This window comes from Perna viridis, chromosome 10 (assembly GCF_037379345.1).
Source record: "Perna viridis isolate PV_CMFRI_1.1 ecotype Kerala chromosome 10, ASM3737934v1, whole genome shotgun sequence".
NCBI classification, from domain to species: domain Eukaryota; kingdom Metazoa; phylum Mollusca; class Bivalvia; order Mytilida; family Mytilidae; genus Perna; species Perna viridis.
In genome coordinates this window covers 19,984,223-20,004,583 of record NC_142454.1, presented here as the reverse complement: position 1 = coordinate 20,004,583, position 20,361 = coordinate 19,984,223, and the positions used below count along the sequence as shown (strand labels likewise).

The 20,361-nt window shown below is 31.7% G+C and overlaps 1 protein-coding gene across 3 annotated transcripts; it reads right to left on the bottom strand.

Moving 5' to 3' along the window:
* Positions 1 to 2,232: 2,232 nt before the first annotated feature.
* On the bottom strand, positions 2,233 to 15,664 carry LOC148604873 (uncharacterized). Of its 3 annotated transcripts, XM_088548816.1 has the most exons (6): positions 14,872 to 15,662; positions 13,635 to 13,718; positions 5,811 to 6,068; positions 5,409 to 5,510; positions 4,983 to 5,010; positions 2,233 to 4,373 (listed from the first exon to the last, which is right to left on the bottom strand). In XM_088548816.1, the coding sequence occupies exons 3-6, from the start codon at positions 6,009 to 6,011 to the stop codon at positions 4,009 to 4,011; spliced, it is 696 nt and encodes a 231-aa protein (XP_088404942.1). In that variant the 5' UTR covers positions 6,012 to 6,068; positions 13,635 to 13,718; positions 14,872 to 15,662; the 3' UTR covers positions 2,233 to 4,008. The 3 variants fall into 3 exon arrangements, with proteins under 3 accessions (XP_088404942.1, XP_088404943.1, XP_088404944.1); XM_088548817.1 differs by lacking the exon at positions 13,635 to 13,718 and having other exon boundaries at positions 14,872 to 15,664; XM_088548818.1 differs by lacking the exons at positions 13,635 to 13,718; positions 14,872 to 15,662 and adding an exon at positions 11,262 to 11,478.
* Positions 15,665 to 20,361: the final 4,697 nt, after the last annotated feature.

Here is a 20,361-nt window from a genome sequence, read left to right as displayed (position 1 = left end):
ACATGAATTAAACCAAAGCGCTTTTTAACTTCCTATATGAAAAGTCTTCAAACGTTAATAAACCGTATGTTATTCAGAGCATCTACCATAGTTATTTGGTTTAAGTGAGGTTCTGTGCGTACAAGTGGTGTCCTTGAATTAGTAATATTTTTCAAACTGTTTATAGTTAGTACTAGAACGTACACGGCAATATCTTTACATAAATAATTACTTATAATTTCATAAAGCAAAAAAAAAAATCGTTTCATTGCTTTGTAATTTAAATTTGAACTTTAAAGATATTGAATATCAATTTTCCAACTCCTAATTCCAATTGATGTATTAAGTTCAAATATGAACCACAACAAAGAACATCCAAATACAAAAAACTCATGTGAACATGAATGCCTTTCTCGCCATCTTTTTTCAAATCTTTGGGTCATAATTAATAAGGCACCCAATAATTAAATGACGAATAAATATCATATTAAATATTTACGCATGATTGAATTAATATTAATGTTTCAGTATCTGAAAATATAAGAAATGTTTGATTTATTGTACTCATTAACATGCCATGAAATTATGTGTTGCAGGAAATGCATAAAACAAAAAACTCAAAAGGGCGAAGTGTTATGAACTTAACATTGCAAATTAACATCTTCAAGGATAGACAGTAATATCTTATACTTTAGTATCTACCATTTAAGTATTTCTGTTAGATAAATCAAAATTTTCATTTGACTTGTTTATTTGACTTTAACAGTTCATAAATTACAAATTATAATGTTTTGTTGGACATTTATTGAATTACGTTTTAAATTGTTTAATAAAAAAACATCATAGTAATGTTTCAAACAAACTACTTGCAAAACAAACTATATCATTTTACATGTTTTTGACCTGAAATCTGACCAGGAATGTTCAGCTAAAATATCACAAGCTGCAATAAGTATGCTTCCCTAGAGTTTTTCATTGCCTAGGATTTTTTTCCTTCATGATTAAACTTTCGTTTAACAATTGAGCTTTTGTTTAAGATGCGAAACTAGTAGAGATCCTTAATCAGTATTATTGCCTTTTTTGTAAATTATTCTTTGTGCCTATGTAACCGCTGATTTACTGATGATGGCTATTATATCACCACTGTTATATCCATGCCAAAATGATGGAGGGAGATTTAGCGCGCTGTAAAACCTGGATTAAACCCACAATTCCTTTGAAATGCCTGTACCAAGTTAGGACTATTGTGGTACCAGCTGCTTTGGTGGTTCCAAAGGTTGGCACTTGCTGTCAGAAAGTAATCGGAGTTTCGGTGCTTATAGGATTAGAGTTTCAGATACTGTTATGAGGACTTAGTCCTTTTTTTAACTATTATTTTCCTTACAGAAACATTTTTATTATTGATGCATAGTTGAACAGATACAATGCAATAATACACTATACTCATAATAAAAATCAGGGATACCTTAACCATTTTAAAACAAATACACAAAGCTGTGATGGATCATGAAACAATTGGTCATTTGCAAATAAACAAAGTGTATTGTAAGATAATAAGAGTCATGTAAGATATTTTTTATATAATATTCTATTACTTTTAACTTTAACTTACTTACCGTTAAAAATTCTGTTTTATATTTCAAAGTACTGCATCGAATTATACTATATTACACGAAAGCTCATTAATGACCATTCATTCAAAACACCAAATTTTACATGATATTAAAATCAAATACAAAAATATCGATATCAAGATTACACTTAATTCAAGGTAATACTTAACAAATAAAAGTAACTCGGAATTTTTACTCAATAGAGTTAGTACATAAACTTAAAATGTTGAATGATGAGAAATCGTTCAGTAAATTACCAATATGATGTGTTGTTGTGTATATAATGTCCCGGAAAAGTGATTTGAAATTTGTTTTACTTTTTTTCTTCTTAGCTTTAAATTCCTTTTAATTCCATGACTTTTTATGAACAACTCGGCGGGTATTTCTAGAAAAGCAGAGCACGCTTACCCTACCGGTGCACCTGATCCATGCTCCCAGTTTCTAGTGGAGTCCGATTTTTCCTGGAGTTTGATTACCGCTATAACCTTGGTCCCCTTGATTCCTCTTTTATTGAACTGTAACGAAAATGATCCGAACAACGTGTTTAATAGTGACAGTAAAACCCACATAACTGTGTCGTGCATGCCTTTATTTGCCATAAAATCGTTTATTTAAAATGAATGTAGAACAAATATTTCAGTGAAAAATAAGTTTTTTTATTGATATTTCATATAAACGTATAAAATTGGAGCAAGTTAACAATAACACAACAAAATCAATATTAGAACACAGTAGAATGAACACAATAGGAAAATTCAACATTCAGATAGTTATCATCAGAAATACAAGCATTTACATGTGTCCTCAACAATAGAAAAAAAAACGAGGAATACATAACACCATTGAATATTTGGTCAGGTAATTACTCTACTCTAACAATCTGCAAAAAACATGCAAAAATATACATACATCGTGTACTAAGTTACAACCCTAAATTAATCTTACAATCAGGAATGACCCGGCCATCGAAAGCTATATTTTATATAGCCTAGCTGGCGGAGTGGTCTAGGGCGCTAGATTTTGTGCAGGCGATGTTGCCATAGATGTTACAGCGGTCTGAGTTGGAGTCCCGCGGAGGGAACGACCAAAATTTGCTTCGTGAATTTATAGTTCTAACATCGTTGGGAATTGTTCAGACTTTTCTATGCTTACTTTATCTTAGCTCATTATAACTTGTGAATAAAACAAACAAATTATCAAGAGACATATTCTATATTTACATTAAACCCTCCTTCATTAAGGCCAGCATGTGCTAAAACAACATGATTGCATGTTTGAGTTTATATAATCCCAAAATAAGGTGACTATTTCGACATTAAATGTACGTATTATTTATATCATCTACATTTTTTCTACTTTCTTGGTTTGTCTATCGTTATCATGAAAATGAAATGGACCACACTAAAGTATTTTTTTTGTCCAAGTGTTAATCTTTAAGACAAATAATATTTTACACGTATTCTAAAAAGGAAAAAAAAATGCAATTAGTCATGAAAAGGTCTCTTAAAATTACGACAAGGCAATATTACTGATTTATGATACTACAATAGAATATGAATCATTATACTACAAGTGCAGAAAAATGTTATTAGCAGTACATGTAAAAACATTTAGAACACACTTGGTGGATACAAAAAGAATACAATAGAAGGAAAAATTCTGGTCTTGAAAATTATGTATGCGATTATAGTATATATTTTCTACTATGTTCCTTGCACATACAACTACCACTTTTTTATTATGGCGTTTGAGTAGTTGAAATCATTAAGAAAAGATGAAATTCACATCAAGCAATTATGCAAGTACCCGGTATTTTAATATTACTGTAGATCTATTCTTCCTTTCAATTTATTTTTTAAGATTATTATGTGTAAGTTCACCTTATTGATGTTTTACGTAAAAACTTCAAGTTACTGTTATAGGCACTATCAACATATGGTTTGAATTTACCAAAGTAGAAGGAAATAAAAAAAAATAATACTGCAAGATTTTTAAAAAATGTTTGAATTTTGTATATATTTAGACTTCTACAGAATAAATACAGTGTTTAAAACTGAACTGAACATGTTTTATTTCATAAAGACCAAAAGGATTGGACAAAATTTATTTGTACTTATAAACGTCTCTCCCAAGTGTTAAGTCGACTATAGGAAAACAAATATCAATGAAAACGACAAGTTTGCTATCAGAACAGACCTCCTAAAGCCGATTTACGACCATCGTTTACTGGGTCATCATTTAATCAATATCGTATCGTCATGTTCATTATTATTTTGTTTTTAAAAAACTTAATACTGACATCGACATTACTCAAACGAACAAAATAGTTATAATAACCCAATGTATCGATTTTTGGGATGGGACTATAGTCGTTTCAACCAGATGAAACGAGTTTCGGGAAGGGACTGTAGTCATATCAACCCGATGTATCGAGTTTTGGGAAGGGACTATAGTCATTTAATGCTTTAATTCCTTCTTCAGTTGTCTTAATGGTTTTGGCATATACATTAATTTTATGTATGACATTTCTATAGTCTTTATACAACGAATCATCCAATCTCTCCAGTATTTTGGCTTTCTCTGTTGCTGTCACACTATCGTCAAGTAATTTATTGAAAAATGATGATACTATTAAATTTCGTTCGTCTAAATCTACACATAATATACTTTTTAACCATTCAGTATCATTATGCCTTTGTGTGTCCACTTGCTCTTTAACTGACCCAAAGTGTTGTCTTTCATTTGAGGTGTTGAACTCTGCATTTTTATCTTTTGAACGTTCTGAAAAGTATGATCAATGAAAAATTTCTTTAGGTCATACCAAATAATTCCGCACCCATAAAATAGAATTATCGTACTCGTTTAATTCATGTGAAGAGAAATTATTCAATTCTAAATACTCTTAATTATTATGTATTTGATGAAAAATTAGCCTTTTGTTTCAATGTAAACCCCCATTATTCTATTTCCAGTGGGATTTACAGGACGTGAATTCTCTACAATTTAACATGTTGTAGTAAACCTATCAGGACAAACCCCCAACAACATTCCCATCAGATACATTCCCAATACAAAATCTCCCATGTACGCCTCCTAAATGCATCTTAATCCTTATTCACCACAGAATGTCACTATAATTTTTTAATAACAACTTTCTGCATTTTTCACATTTTTTTACTTTAGTTTTTTAAATAGAAAGTGATCAATCTTGAACAGAAATCTCTATTCCCCATATTCAGAAACCCAATTCAAGTCTCCTTTCCCAAACACGCCATGAAATAGAAAGGTTACTGCATTGATATGTCATATTATGTATTATTACTCTATTCGGTAGTAACGATTGATTATGGTTATTTTGTTAGGTGAATGAAAAAAGATCGACTTACGTACCTGCAATTTCCAAATTTCCTCTATCGTCCTATAAAATATTTAAGTGAGTATTTGAGAAAAATATGAAATTGTAATGTATACATGTATAGCTCACAAAATACTACATGACATGGGATACCAAATTTCGTGTTTTCGTGGGTTTGGTAAACCACGAAATTTGTTTTTCCTCCAAAAAAAGTGTCCCATTCGTTTTTATAATAGAGTTGTCAAATCCACATAAAGATTCCTCCGTAAACAGGAAAAAGTTGTACCCACGAATAAAAGTTCTTTCACAGTATTTTCTTGTGTTTTAACGTGCCTTGCTTTTTTTATACATTGTAGATTCCTTCTATTTTGCACAGCGTGCACCACCATAATAAATAATTAGACCTATTTATTAACAATGACTACCTTGCAAAAAATTATATATCAATATAACTAACTCACTGCTATTGAAGATGTTTGTCGAATTCTGCTTTTATTCTGCAGTGATGTATTGTTTCCGACTTGTACAGCATCTGCTGCGAATATTTTGACATTAATAGTTTGCTGCAAATAAAAAAAAGAGAAAGGTATCCTCAAGCAGAACTGTCAAAAAAGACATCGCCTAAGGATAGATTCAAAAAATTTCTTACTATACCGACTAATCAATATTTCCAGTTTGAAAATAAAAGATGTAATAACTACACGCTGCTATTCATAACCAAAACTCTTCTTTTCGATAAATATATCATAATTTTATACGAAAAATACATAGATATTTCTGTAATTAACCGAATTGTTAGTAACGAAAATACTAGGAAATGACAACTAAATGTACTTAAATGTTTGTCTGAGAGAATAGCTAACCTCGTGTTTGGTATAATGTACAGTTGGTCGTCGTTTCTTTGTGTTGCTATTCAATGATTTATTTGAAAGGTTTGTCCAGGACAAATTTTGATGATCACACAAACTTGATGAACTTGTTGTGGCCTCCCAACTTGAATTATCATACTTCAATTTACATAGTTGCCTTTCTTTAGAAATTTCTCTACTAATACATTTTCCCATTTCGTTATATCATTTATTCTGTTTGTTTTTCACTTTAAATCACTTTTGGTAGGACAGCTTCAAAAGAAAAAAACATAATATAATATTTGAACATGTACACTTTTTATATATACATATATCATACAATATCATTAAAATAAAATATACAGTTTTTTGTATGCACATGGCATGCATTATTAGGGTTTGTTTAATCCCTATATTGTTTACCCTATATTACACCTCAAGACCTATTTCGCATGCCCTTTACTGTATACCATATATCAAATCGCTAGACCTATATTGTATATCTTTTGTCACAATCTTGATTTATATCGTTCATACTATATGGCACCACTTCAGTCGAAGCACACTCGAATATATGGTATAATGAACATGACATGTTATAATCTGTATCACATGTGGTATCAACACTTGACCTATATATCACCGCGAGCCGGTGGCGGTTGGGTTGATATAGAAGTCTCGGGTTGATATCACATGTGGTACTGGTTTTGACATGTTATATTCAGTATGTTATAAATCACTTAACTATCAGAAGCGAGAAAAAGTACGCAAAGTTGACAATTACATCTGAAATTATATATCATATGCCGTATCGATCCGGAATATTTACATCATCCTACGGGTCAGTCGCACAAGAGATGATATAAGGTTGCACTATACAGATGGGATTGAGGTGCACTGTTTCTTATAGAAAATTGAACCGGTCTAATTTTGTAAAAATAAAAGGTTTAACTTGCCGAAATATTGATTGTGGGTAGTAATGCATTCGTACATAAATGTGAAAAATGCATGCTTTTAGTTATCCAGAAAGATTCAGATCCACTCCAGATAAGGTTCTGCCTACATCAACTGGCAATTTTACAAAAAAACAAAATTTCGCACGAATTTTAAAAAATTTAAATCATGAACAAATGAGCATTAAAAAAACGCACTTTTTATGAGTTTTTTTTACAATAATACTATTCCTGCGTATTTCTTCGGGCAGTTTTATAGTGCCTGATGTTTTAGAAAACCTGTTCTTGACAACTATTTTTGTGAAGGCACCCAACATTTGTTATGAAAACTGATATTTATTTAATGTTACCATGGCTACAAATTGTCATGACAAAGTAGAAAAAGAATATCTACCTTTTTTATGGATTTCCATTATGTAAGGCTTCGAAAAATATGTACGTTTTACAAGAAAAAAATGTCTAATTTAAGTGTTTCAATGTAGCTTCATTTTAACAAATTGTCACAAAGTTATCTGCAGTGACCTAATTATATAGTGGAACCTAAGGTTCGAAGATTGATTTGAAATAAAACGGTTTGTTACACACAATTATTGATAATGCATATACAAACTGCATCACCTCTATACTTCGCAAGTGAAATGATAAACTTTTTAAAAAAAATAGTTTAACTCACAACTACAATGTTTGTGTACATGAACATGGAAAAAACTAATAAGAAACTTATTTGAATATACCTCAGCAGAGTATAATCGAAATTTGGGGTTATTCCAAAAGGATATGCTGTCATATCCACATTGAAGATGCCTGACAACATATAATCTTTTCTAGGAAACAAAATACATCATGTGCATTGTGGACACACATAGTGATATCCAGCATTACTGTTCAGTTTATGTGCATGCACATATTTTCAAAAACTAAAACAGATTAATTGAAATTGCTAAATTCTGAAATGAGGATTAAATACAATTATTGTATTTTCTGTGATTTACAAAATGTATTTGTGTTACCTCCCCTACACTATTTGCTCTTGTTCGTATCATCTTTAAAAAGTACTTTAATTGAATTATAAAGTGATCTCATGTAATAATATAAATATAAATATTTCCTTCTTTCTCCATCTGTACAATAGTATCGAATATTATTGATTAGACATGCTATATCTGGAAAGGGTAAAAAAACAAGAAAGACGTAAATATATAAGGACAAGTATTACCAGAATAACTGATTCACGCGTGAAATTGTTCTATTAAGCAATTGTACATTTTGAGGTGTATCACACAGTACAGAAATTGCATGATTCTTACAAAGGCCGCTACATTATATATTGTAAAGTTTGTTTTTAGACAAGTTAATACAAAAAGAGTAATTAAGGGAACCAAAGTTATAGCGCTAATCAAAAGAATGCGTCCAGGGACAAAGACCAGTCATGGAAAACAGACATTCACAACAAAGAACATGAAGTAACTAAAATTATACATATAAAGTAACAAAAGCAAATGAGCAACTCGTACTCCACTAAAACTGGGAGCATGGACCAGGTGCACCGATAGGGTAAGCATGTAAACATAAACATGTGTATATGTTGGACAACCAAATAAGTTGTTATGAGTTATCTTCCACAGAATACAAAATGTTCAGGTAAAATGATACTTATGCATTCTTTTTATGCCATAATAAAACTAACGGTGTGTAAATTAAAGAATCGTATACACGTAATTTATACATTCCTTTTACACAGATTTGTAGTATGCCCTTCAAATATCACTTTTAATAAATAAATTTATTTATAAATTTGAAAATGAGAACCACGTTTTGATAAATTTTCCTCTATAGTTTTACAGTTGTCGGTCCAAATGTATTGATTTCATTCTTAAATGTCTAATTATATTGATTGATTGATTGATTGATTGATTGATTGGATTTAACACCCGAGCAGCAAAATTTCAGCTATATCAAGGCCATGAACATAAAATTGATGACAAAACGAACATGAAATGTGATGAAATGAAAAATTGGATAGGACACAAGGAAAATAGGGTTGACAAATTTTGATTGTCACTGGAAATACAGAAAGGTGGATAGGATCGGCAATTAAACCTCCTGTGGCGGTGCCCAAATGTTCCTACTCAGAGAGAATACTACAACGTCTTTACCGTGCAAGAAACGTGGCATCCTTCCCAACACGTTGCACCACAATGGTCTGCGGTCAGGTTTTATTATGGTGTGACGACCCCAGCATGATGCATGCCAGAGGTACTCTATTTCACCAGCTAAGGCACACAACCCAGTTACTCTGTTTCAGAGCACTCTGGCCCCCAGCTTGAGCAGGTTCTGAGCACTATCTAGTCGCCTTTCACGAAAAGTTTAACGCTGATGCGGGCATAGTCTATTGACACCCGAACCATCACGGGACCTAATTATACAGAAGACCCTTTAAATACATATCCATATAAAACTCAGGTAGATGGTAATACTCGGCAAATATTTTCAGAAAATACCCTGGTTCACATGGCTGTAGAGGAGTCTAGATGATGTATTTATTTTTAATTTTTTTTTACATGCACTCTTTTAATTATAAGTCTTATTAATGACATTTCCTCTTCATCACGATTGGAACGTAAGGCACCAAGAAGCTACCGCCACTTCACTCTCTTTACTTTGCCGCGTGCATAGCACACCTCAGATGTAAACCGATCTCTTGAATCCCAGTTTGACTGGTTTTTAGGTTGTTGGAGGTCTTCCTTGCTTCACTTTTGAAGGTGGTGTCCAATGCAAAGCTATTTATGGTGGCATTCTTAGCACATGAGTTATCAATGTAATGTATCGCTGGTTATTTTGTGTCTAAATACCATTACGATTGGAAATACCAGAGGATTAATGCTGATAATCTTGATAGGCCAAATGATTTTGTGAATTTTACGAAGGCAGTAGTTGTGGAATACCTTTACATTCTGCAAATCGTTCCTTATTATGCTCGGACATTCAAAACTATACACAAAAAGAATTGCATCATACGTGGTTACATTTTGAAACGTATGGAAACATTTTTAGGACCAATATGGAAATTTATTTTTATATGCCTATAAAATTTTATCAAAACATAAGTTAATTGCATGAAAACCATATCTTTTTCATGATTTAAGTCCTATGGAAGACATATAATTACTTTCGAGTTTTATTTACTTTTTTCATGAATTATTTGTTGGTCCTAAACATGTGTTTTCCATATGTTTTTCATGCAGTCCTAAAAATATGAATAGCATATGTCAAAAAACATATGTTGCAATTTTCCCTGTATAACTTGACTGATTTGACTTTACTGTTGAAAAGCTTCGTGTTGATACGAATGCCTTTGGACTTCAAGCTTGGCTATAGTATACAGACGGCTGCACGAGCTTTTGCTAGTCTTGCTTGTATGGCTTTCTTTGCTCTATTGTTATAATGATATTTCCAAGGTAGGGGAATTCATTAACAATTAACACTGTCTATATGTTTTATGTTTAATGAGATAAGTTCTGATAAATTCGTATTACCATTATTTTAGTTCCCCTACATGTATGTTTGTTCCGGTCTTTTGTGCAAATGAATTCAATTTAGTGTCTCTTCTTTGAACTGTCAACTTGTGGTGGAAAGCTCTGCAAGATCACCGGCATAATCCAGATCTTATAGCTGTTTAAACAAAGTCCATTCTATACCGTCGTAACTGTTGTATCCAGTCAATCATCATCAAGAAGAATATGTGAAAAGCTGCATCTTCTCCTGACAACAGAATTTAGTTCAAAATGATCTTATATACTGTTTGTTGCATTCAAAGTTTTTCTCGAAGCATTTTATGAGCGAGATATGTTTTGTGGTAGTCCTTAGGTAGCTATAATTTTCCAACATGTACCTTGTGAACGCTGTTGCAGCATTTTTTTAGATACAGTTGATGAATATAGGTGTGCTCCATTCAATACACTGTTCTGTTATGTTTCGTTTAGCAAATATTTGATCAATGTATCCTCTTCTGAATCCAACCTGTTCTTCTCAGAGTTATTCGTCAACTACTGTGTCAATTCTGCAGAGTACTAGTATGATCTTTCAAAATACTTTGCTTGGCACATCTATTTTTCTCCAGTTATCACAACACTGTAAATCGCCTTTTAATAAACTCTACAATTAGACCTTTGTTCCAGTCTGATGGTATAGTACTTCAGTAATTAAATGCTTTCATTTCCTAATACACTTGAATTAGAAGTTTTTTGCCTAATTTTCGAATGACAAGCATATACTCCCGGTTAACTCACTGTTCCTGCATCCACATATTTGTAATGATCACATCTGTCATCAACATATTAGTAGCTGTGCAGCTCTTCTCATCTTTTTTTCATAGAATATTCTCCATAAAACAATCCTTGTATACTATTTGATATTAAATGTGTTTATTTACAGAAAATATTGATATGAAAAAAGTTGGAACTTAGCCAAGTCCTTTACATATATTTATTCTGTTTTTTTAAGAAGTACTTACGACAAGAAGCATACAAATTCTCCATATCATTTATAGGTTATAAGTCCCTGGATTACATTCTTTCTATTACCGCTAGAACCAACTGCCCTTGATTACTGTTTGTGTGGTGCGTTTGAATCACACGATAAACGAATGCAATTATATTGTGTATAAAAGAATGATAAGCGATCATTTAAGTCGGCTTTTCCTTTTATTTCCATGTATCTCAGAGATTTAAAATTTTACAACATGTCGTTTGTAAAAACGTTGATATCGTACAAATACTTTTAACACTATGAAGCTAAAGTCATATTTGTTTAAAGATATTTGGACGCTTTTCTGTTATTGGTAAAAAAGACAGGACTGATATTTTCAACAACAACAAAAAAACGCATGTGCCTATCTCATAGAGCAGTAAAATATTATTGATACAGTTAAATTTAAAAAGATATACATCTCGATAAGAAGATGATGAAACACATTTTTCAAAGTAATTATAATTCCAATTGAGCACAACTGTAATATCGTGATTCTACTAAAAGAGTAAAAACATTTCTTTAGATAAACGTACCAGTACCAGTCAAACTGCCAAGGATAAAATGATTCATGGTGTAAAAGAAACCCCGAACAAAACGATGATTTTCTTAGTTTACATATGCTATGTTTTTTTACATAAAGGTAACTTTTTTCTGTTTTCAACCAAATCAAACCAAATCAAGAACGATAACTCTTGCAAAGAGTCAATTTCATGTACAATCTATGTATATATATTTTTTTCTCAACAGCGCAATGATAAAATGGAAAAACATAAAACTGAATATGTGGTCAGTGACTGTTTCAGAACATGATATTTAAGTAAATTCCGTGATTTTTGACATGAATAAAGCACATATTGTCTGTTTTTGTAAAGACTACTACTTAAATACTGCGTCAATACGAATACTTCTTTCCTAGCGAGCTTGCTAACAAACGTTTCTGTTGTGCGTTTAAATGCATGTTAAGCAATGCACCAACGCTAAAATTGGAAACGTGAACGTTTCAATTAATGAATTTCTCACTTTGATTAGAAGGTTTAACTTTTTGAAACAAGTGAACAGCATTTCAAAATTTGCAATATATATGATTGGTATATTTTAAACTTATACAAGAATGACATTTTGAATTTTTGTCATTTGTTAGTAGTATAAAAATTGTGTTCACTTTTGTTTCCGATGCTGAATTTCAAATGACAAGTTTTTTTCAGTTTAGACATGATTATTATATATTTATCATGTAATGTACGTGAGTAATTCCTATAGCGAAATACAACGCAGCTTTTTGAAACCAGATTGTAGACGAACTCTGATACATGGGTATTGTTTATTGTGTGGGCTCCAAACTCTAAAAGACAATCTTTCCTTAATTGTGACTAGTTCAATAAAATAAATAATTTTATTCGGGAACTATATACAGTTTACTTCCTTTGAAGGATACGTATTTAAAACATTTTAAGAATGAATACAGAAGAGGCGTGGGTGTGTGTTTAGCTGACATACACTTTAACGTTAGTATTACTATTTTAAGTTGAATATATACGAACTTAGTAGGGAAAATCAAGTCAAAGTCAGTGTCGTTTTGTTTCAAGAAACTTGTAATGATTTTTCCGTTTATGTCAAATTATTGTTTTAACTATAATGAGCATGCCGAACTCACCACGACAAGGACGTCTGTCAGATTAACCGCCGCTTTCAAAAGATCTCAAGAGGGAATGATATCTTTGAGATACTACATGTAAAATGCACTACACGACCTAAGATCAATAGTGTGTTACTTATATCTACATATCCCATAAACTAAAGATTCTGGTGAACTTCGGGTAAAATGATTACATATTTCAAATTTTAATGTGTAATTAAGAATGCTTCAATGTACGAGTCGCCAAAGATTTAATCAATCAAAAATACGTTAGATCTTCTCGTGGAGAATAAATCTGTTTACGTTAAGTAGCATATTATTCCACCCTTTGTATAGCTTTAAATAAGGATGAAAAATTGATAAATTAACAGCATTATGCTTCACTTAGAACCATGCTTCACAGTCTTAAAAAAATTAATTACATTTTCGAATTTTACAAAACTTCTACCAAAAACCAGATACTTATATGGAGAATAGGTATTGGTGAATATGCCAGGGAGACAACAACCCAACCGGGATGAAAATAACAGCCTAACAGTTGAAACATTTTCTTAATATAACCAATACTTAAAACCGCAAGCCATTAAATTTATGAATGAAAACAAATATTACTAACATATCCGGTAAAGATTTGTGATAGATATCAACCTAAACCTCTTTTCATAGCCTTGTCAGATTGTATCTCAATGTACAAAATCTGGGTCATACATCCTGTCTTACCTGGTTGTTTATCACTTTTGTTTTGTATTTCAGGTGATTTGTCCTCTTACGATAATACATGTAGTTTCGAATTTGACACCTAAGCTGCAATTGATTATTCAAAGAGATTAAGAATCTTGATTTTATAACAATTTAAACATACAAATTTATGGTACAGTTTATGCATGTAAATACTATTGATATTTAATATATTTATAAATGTATCATTCTTCCAACCAAATGTATGAATATGTTGGTATCTTTTTCTTCTATTAAGTTTCTGATTTAAAGCGTACAAGAATAATCAAGGGAACCTAGATTCAAGCGGATATCCAAAGAAAGTAATCCAAGAAAAAAGACCAGACATGGAAAACAGATAAACACAACAAAGAACATGAAATAACCATTATAATGCATTAAAAAGTGACAAAATTGAATGAGCAGCTCGGACTCCACTCCACTAAAAATTTGGAGTATGAATTAGATGCACCGATAAGCGCCTTCTGCTTTTTCTAGAAACACCCACCGATTTGGTCATAAAAAGTAAAGCCCGGGGTAGATGAAATAGAAAAGGAAAACTATGACACGTTGATCATATTTCTAAAACTATTAATGTGACCTGTCCAGGTTGGTCTTTATTGAATTCTAATTATTTTAGTCTCGACAAAAATCACTCTAACATTTACTCTATAAGATAATTCTTATAGCTGCAATATGATATTAGGACATTCAGAGACAAACATATTGTAAGGTCTCAAGACAATACGTACAGTAAAACGCCAACTCTTGAAAAAAAAAAACTAGCGAGAATTCAGCATGATTTTGTGGATATGCATTAAGATGTAAACGTTGATAAAAATGACTTTTATGGGGGAAGGAGGCGTAATAATAAGAAGTATTTGATAAAGCATACTAAAAAAAACCACAGATTGATTTGTTCTCTTGAAAGTTCCACCCATTATTCCTAATTAAGAGTTGGGAAAAAAACGATCCACTGTACACGTAAATTGTCTTCACAAAATTAGTTCAGACAAAATAAGTACATCAGGCCTTACTAAGTACACGTAGTAAAGAAATAAAAACAGACTATTGCTTTTTGCTGAGAAATCATAATAAGAAAAGACATGCAGAAAAGTATGTTGGACAATTGAAGCACTTTTTAAAAGTTATCTTTCACTGGACCAAAATATTCAATAACTTATGTTCTAGTTATAGAGAGACATATGTAGTCAAACTTGTATTGCATTATAAAACTTACCTTTAGGGTGCGTTAATATAAGTACTGTGTGCGCTAACTGCATTCCAATTACATAGATTTGAAATATGTCCTTTTGAGAGATATAACTGAACACATATATTTATAAAAACAAACAATTTTGTTCGTCAATTTTCATCTATCTATAGCTTTGATGTAATCGTTCCAAACGAATTCATTTCATTCTTAAGTACCTAATGCTGCAGAAACTCTCCAACTACATACGTATCCGTTAAAAAAAACAGAATTGTCTATGTGTAATTGGTAGTTTACACATACATATAACACTTGAAAAATGAAACTACCATTTTGTTTTTATGAGACTAGAATGAAATTTGAAATGAAACCTTTCAAGTAAAACATGTCGCAGGTTGAAGTCACAAGGTACACAATACACAGGCAGAAAAAAGAGACGAAATTTACTTCCTTTGTAGGATTACTATTTTAAACTTTTATGAATGAGTATAAAATATGCGTAGGTGTGTGTCTGGCTCACATACACTTTAACTTTAGCATTACTAATCTAACTTGTTTATACAGTTACAAAATTTGTAACAAAAATCATCACGCTTAAACTTGGGTCGATTTGGTCCAAGGAACATGTTATAATTATTTTGTATGCTGATACTTGTAATTTTAGCTTTAGGGTTGTTTTCTGTGATTTTCTTTCCTTTTTTAGCGTGCCAAGCTAAGCAAGACCTTGACGTCTATAAGATAAATAAACCGACGACACAATCCAAAACCCAATATTGAACTTTGGTACTTATACTATATACCTAAGCATTCTGGTGGTTTACCATTAAATCCCACCCACTTATCAATCAATAGCTCTCGGTAAGTACTGATTTTATCATTAAAACATGCATATGGTTAAAAGAACGATAATAAAATGTAAACATTTTAAGAGTAGTTGGCTTGCAAATTGTTTTCTACATACATCATATACATATTGCCATTCTTACCAAAATGCAGGTGCATCAATTTACACCGGAAATATATGCATGTAGATTGATATGGGAGGCTGTAGCTGTACACTGATAAAATATCATATTCTTCACATTTTATTCCTGCATGACGAAGTTCGGCCTATACATGTTACAATACTAATCGTATGTTTTGTTTTAATATTTAGAAACAAATAATTTGAAGAGCATTTCTTATCTGATATACATAGGATGACCACTTAACATTTCATGTTTTGAGTAAAAACATTTGTTTCAGAATCTTGAACCTCGCATCATCAAAGTGAGGACTTTAAGTCAACACAACCAGACTGTTCTTGTCAAAACTCCATTCAAAATCAGTTATTCCGGTCTCGGCATTTTGGGAAATTTTTATATAAAAAAAAATGAATATTTCTTGCTATACAGTGATCCACGCATCTTAAACTTGAATAATAACTTTCAAAGTATTATAGAGCTGTGAGGATTATAACAGAAAATTAATAAAGCAAAACCAAACTGATCCTGATTGGCTTTCAGAGTTGATGAAAGCTGTGAAGCTTTTAAAATTGAAACGCATGAGAGTTATAAGTAGGTATATGAAAGTCAATGCTACTTCAATTCACAAAAATCCGAAATATTCAAAGAGGAACAAAGGTTATAGCGGTAATCAATAGAATGTAATCCAGGGACAAAGACCTGACATGGAAAACAGACAAAGAACATACAGTAACCAAAATCATACATACAAAGTAGCAAAAGCAAAACATTGTCTACTATACATGGCGAATATGTTATCGTACCAGCAGACAAAGCCTAAAAACACAAGACGCAGATTTTTGGAGGACCATGAAGAAAACAAAAGCAGTAATAAGACATGTACTGCAACGACAATATCCAAAGAGGGGACATTTGAACACCATAAATCCGTCCTATCTTCTTTTGGTTTCTCTACTTAAGACAATGATTATGGTTTTCCGTCTAGGTTTTGGATTCAATTCAAACAATGCACTACCAAGCGTCTTTGAAAACTATTTACTTCCATACTACATGTAACAGCTGTCAAAGAGGGTCTTTAGTCTTACCAAGACACCTATTACTCCTGTAGTGATATAAACACAATATGTAAACCGAAGATGATGTTGTAAAAATGCTTTGTAAAAAAAATTGAATCAGCAACATTTTTGTTCCATGTTATGGACGAGTTTTATCAACAGATGGTCGGCATTCCAATGGAAACTAATTATGCTCCACTACACCTTGACCTATTCCTTCACTCATATGAAGCTGACTTTGTAACAAACATATCCAAAAGAAGGAACATCTTAAAGCCAGCTTGAGGTGGAGGACACAACAGACACTATCATGACCTTCTATCAGAAATTAATAGAAAAAAACTCATGACCAGACTTTCTTTTTCCACCTTGGCAACATTGCCTCAGCTCCTGTGTGTGGAGTTTTCATATCACAACTCATACGTTATGCCAAAGCTGTCTGAAACTATGCGGACTTTTTTGTACCGTGCTAAACTTCATAAGATAAGGCTTCTTGAACAGAGATATTTTGGCAACACACTATGTGGTGGTCATTGTGAACTCATGGATCGTTATGCATGTTATGGTGTATCCATTTCAACTGTACTGTGACAACCGATTTGTTCACCGTGTCATAGTTTAAATTTCCTCTCTCTTCTACACTAACTTGACATTTTATGATTATTTTGGTGGTTGTTTCTAAAAAAGCGATCCTACCATTGCATTTTATTCACACTCCCAGTTTTTTGGTAAAGTTTTGGTTGCTCATTTTTTTTTTTTTTTTTGTTGTTGTTTCTTTGTGTTATTTAGGTTATTTCATGTTCTATGCTGCGTGTGCCTATTTTTCCTTTCTATTCTTTGTCCTTGGATTGTATTCTTTTGGTTCTTTTTGAACTGTTGAAGACATGTCCGCCAACATCCATCTTAGCTACTTTTCTAGAGTATTTTGAAACTTTATATTACTATGTTGTGGTTATCTTGCGGTTGTCCATTGTCTTTGTAGAACAATACACATATTTCTTGGCTTAAAACTTTTTGCAACGTGAAAATTCTCGCAACGCAAGCGAACTAAGAATGTTAAAAGAATATTAAGTGATCGTTTGTCTGTATTTAACGCTTCCTTTGTGATTGGTTCTTCCTCATATACACTTTTCATCGGAATTTTATATCATTAGCAGAACGCTTACAATAAGTTGAAAACAATAGTGCATTTCAAGGGAAAGTTAACTAGGTTAAGGTATATTTTTATTACCTGCTTCTGTTGCTATCAAAATAAAACCTAGATGTAGATTCATTCGTGGATAGTCATTGAGGATGACATTTCTTTAGACGGTTTGCAATATTCTCTTTTGAACATTTTTTAAATATCAAAACCATCAAATTACATTAACAAACAAAATGCAATTTTCTTAACCTAATTTATCCCTATGACAAAAAAAGTTCAAGTATATTTAGCATCTAAATATTCTGTTCCTTTTTTTGTAAGTTATTCTTCACTCCTTTTTCCTTTTTTCTTTGTGTTTTGTTTGTTTGTTTGTTAGTTTTTCATCAATTCTAAAATAGACCTAGAAATAATTCACATAAGGCAATAATGATCTAAGTTGTAAATACTTCCGTGTGATTTTATTCCTTATTGGATCTCTTTCCGCGATTAACCTGTTCGAAATATTAAAAGTCAATTCAAAATCATTATTGTGAATAAATTGCAATTAAGTTTTTTTTCAATGAATATCCGGTTGCAGTTGAAGTAGAGATCAACATAGATGAACGTTTATAAAGTGTTCATGAACTATTTTCGACATGAACTTTGTGTCTAATTTCCTGTCATTCGGGTTATGGCACTTTCATTCCTTTTTATAACATGCAATTGTAAAAGTAATTAAACGTATCTTTTGTAGTCCTTATCTTTTTTTCAGTTGCCCAATTACTCGTATCTTATTGCCTCAAACCAAACCCTTATTTCTAATGACTCAATAACCTACATCCTCAACAACATTCCTTGTGTATTTTTAAATAGTTAATTGTGAATGTGATGAATTCAGTCAATTATTGATTTTCTTTATTTTATATAAAATTTCACATCCATATGAAAGTAATTTTTGTTTATGAATGTAGGTAGTACTAACTCTGATACCTCATACATTTTATATCCCACACAACATGGAAAATTCTCCATTGTCCACTTACACTTATCCTAAAACCCATTTAACTGGCATTTTACAACAGACGTCCAACAAAAATTTAAGATGTAATGTTAAAGGTAAATTTTCCTTTTAGTTCGAGTCTCGAATTACATTAACATCTTTCAAGGTAGTTACTAAAAGAAATCAAATTCCATTTACCGGTACCAGTTTTTATTACACTCCTTTGGGTATGAAATGGCAAACAAGATTTATATTGAAATAAATAATTATCTTCCCTACAACAAAAGTAAAAAAACTGATTAAATATTAAATAGATGAAAATTACATGATATTGTATTCTTATATGGAATCGTTCTTTGTCTTCTCTCATCTGCAAGTATATGACTTCAGGTCATAAAATGGTGATTATCGACTCAAACAAGAATGCATATAACCGAATACTGATGATACTCATTGGCAACCGACCGTAAAACTACATCAATCACGCCAGGTCTCAACGACAAAGTGCGAGACGATTATGAATCACTTAAAAAGGGAATTCCGGAATAAACTGCATAACGGCACCTTCCAAAACCGTCTTTTCATCCAGTATGAATATGTGTTTAGTACTACTTGTGTACATGTGCCTTGCATCACACAAAGCATGAGACATTAAGTTTAATTTAAAAGTTTACTTTAATACAGAGGAGGTCGTACATCGAATACGTTGATAGAAAATTAAAGCAAAAAAATGTTATCTTACCTTGCCAATTTCATGTACCGCTTTAGGTTATTGGCGGCAGTTATTTACAGTTATTTATAGATTACGATAGGTTCGGAAGTTAAGGGAGTGTGTATGATATATCGGATAACACAAAAATTTCCTTCTTAAATGCTCTTTACGACGGTTTTTGATAGATTTTCATTTCGCATATAATATAATGCATGAGAAATGTTTGCCACCCAAAAACATATTTGAACAAAAAAAAAAAACAAGAAATGGTTATAAATTTTGATTTATTTCATTAGGTATGTAGTGACTATTAAAGTATATGCGAGCTTATGAGAATGTGATCAAGGAGTGTAAACTGAAATAGTCCATTGTCAAAGCAAAATGGCTCCTGCAGTACTATTTTTTTCATTCGAAAAAATCGTGGATATTTAGCGCCAAAACAATAGTAAAATCATGCAATTATTTCATTATTGTATTTTTGGTTTTTTTTTCAAATTTTGTCGCACATACTTGTTTACCATGTATTTGAACAATATAATATATAAATTAGTTTCAAGGTTAATTTCAATGATAGAGCTTAAACCAAAGATAACTCAACGAATTGCCATTCAATAGTCTTAATTTGATTGTTTTTTTGACACCGAAGAGAGATTTTACAGAAA

What these genes read in the sequence shown, in the direction of transcription:
- LOC148604873 (XM_088548817.1), bottom strand. Translation starts at nt 6,011, where the DNA reads ATGGGAAAATGTATTAGTAGAGAAATTTCTAAAGAAAGGCAACTATGT. An exon ending in GACAAACATCTTCAATAGCA is followed by an intron (nt 5,011 to 5,408) that starts GTGAGTTAGTTA and finishes AATATTTTATAG; the next exon opens with GACGATAGAGGAAATTTGGA. An exon ending in AGGAAATTTGGAAATTGCAG is followed by an intron (nt 4,374 to 4,982) that starts GTACGTAAGTCG and finishes CATACTTTTCAG; the next exon opens with AACGTTCAAAAGATAAAAAT.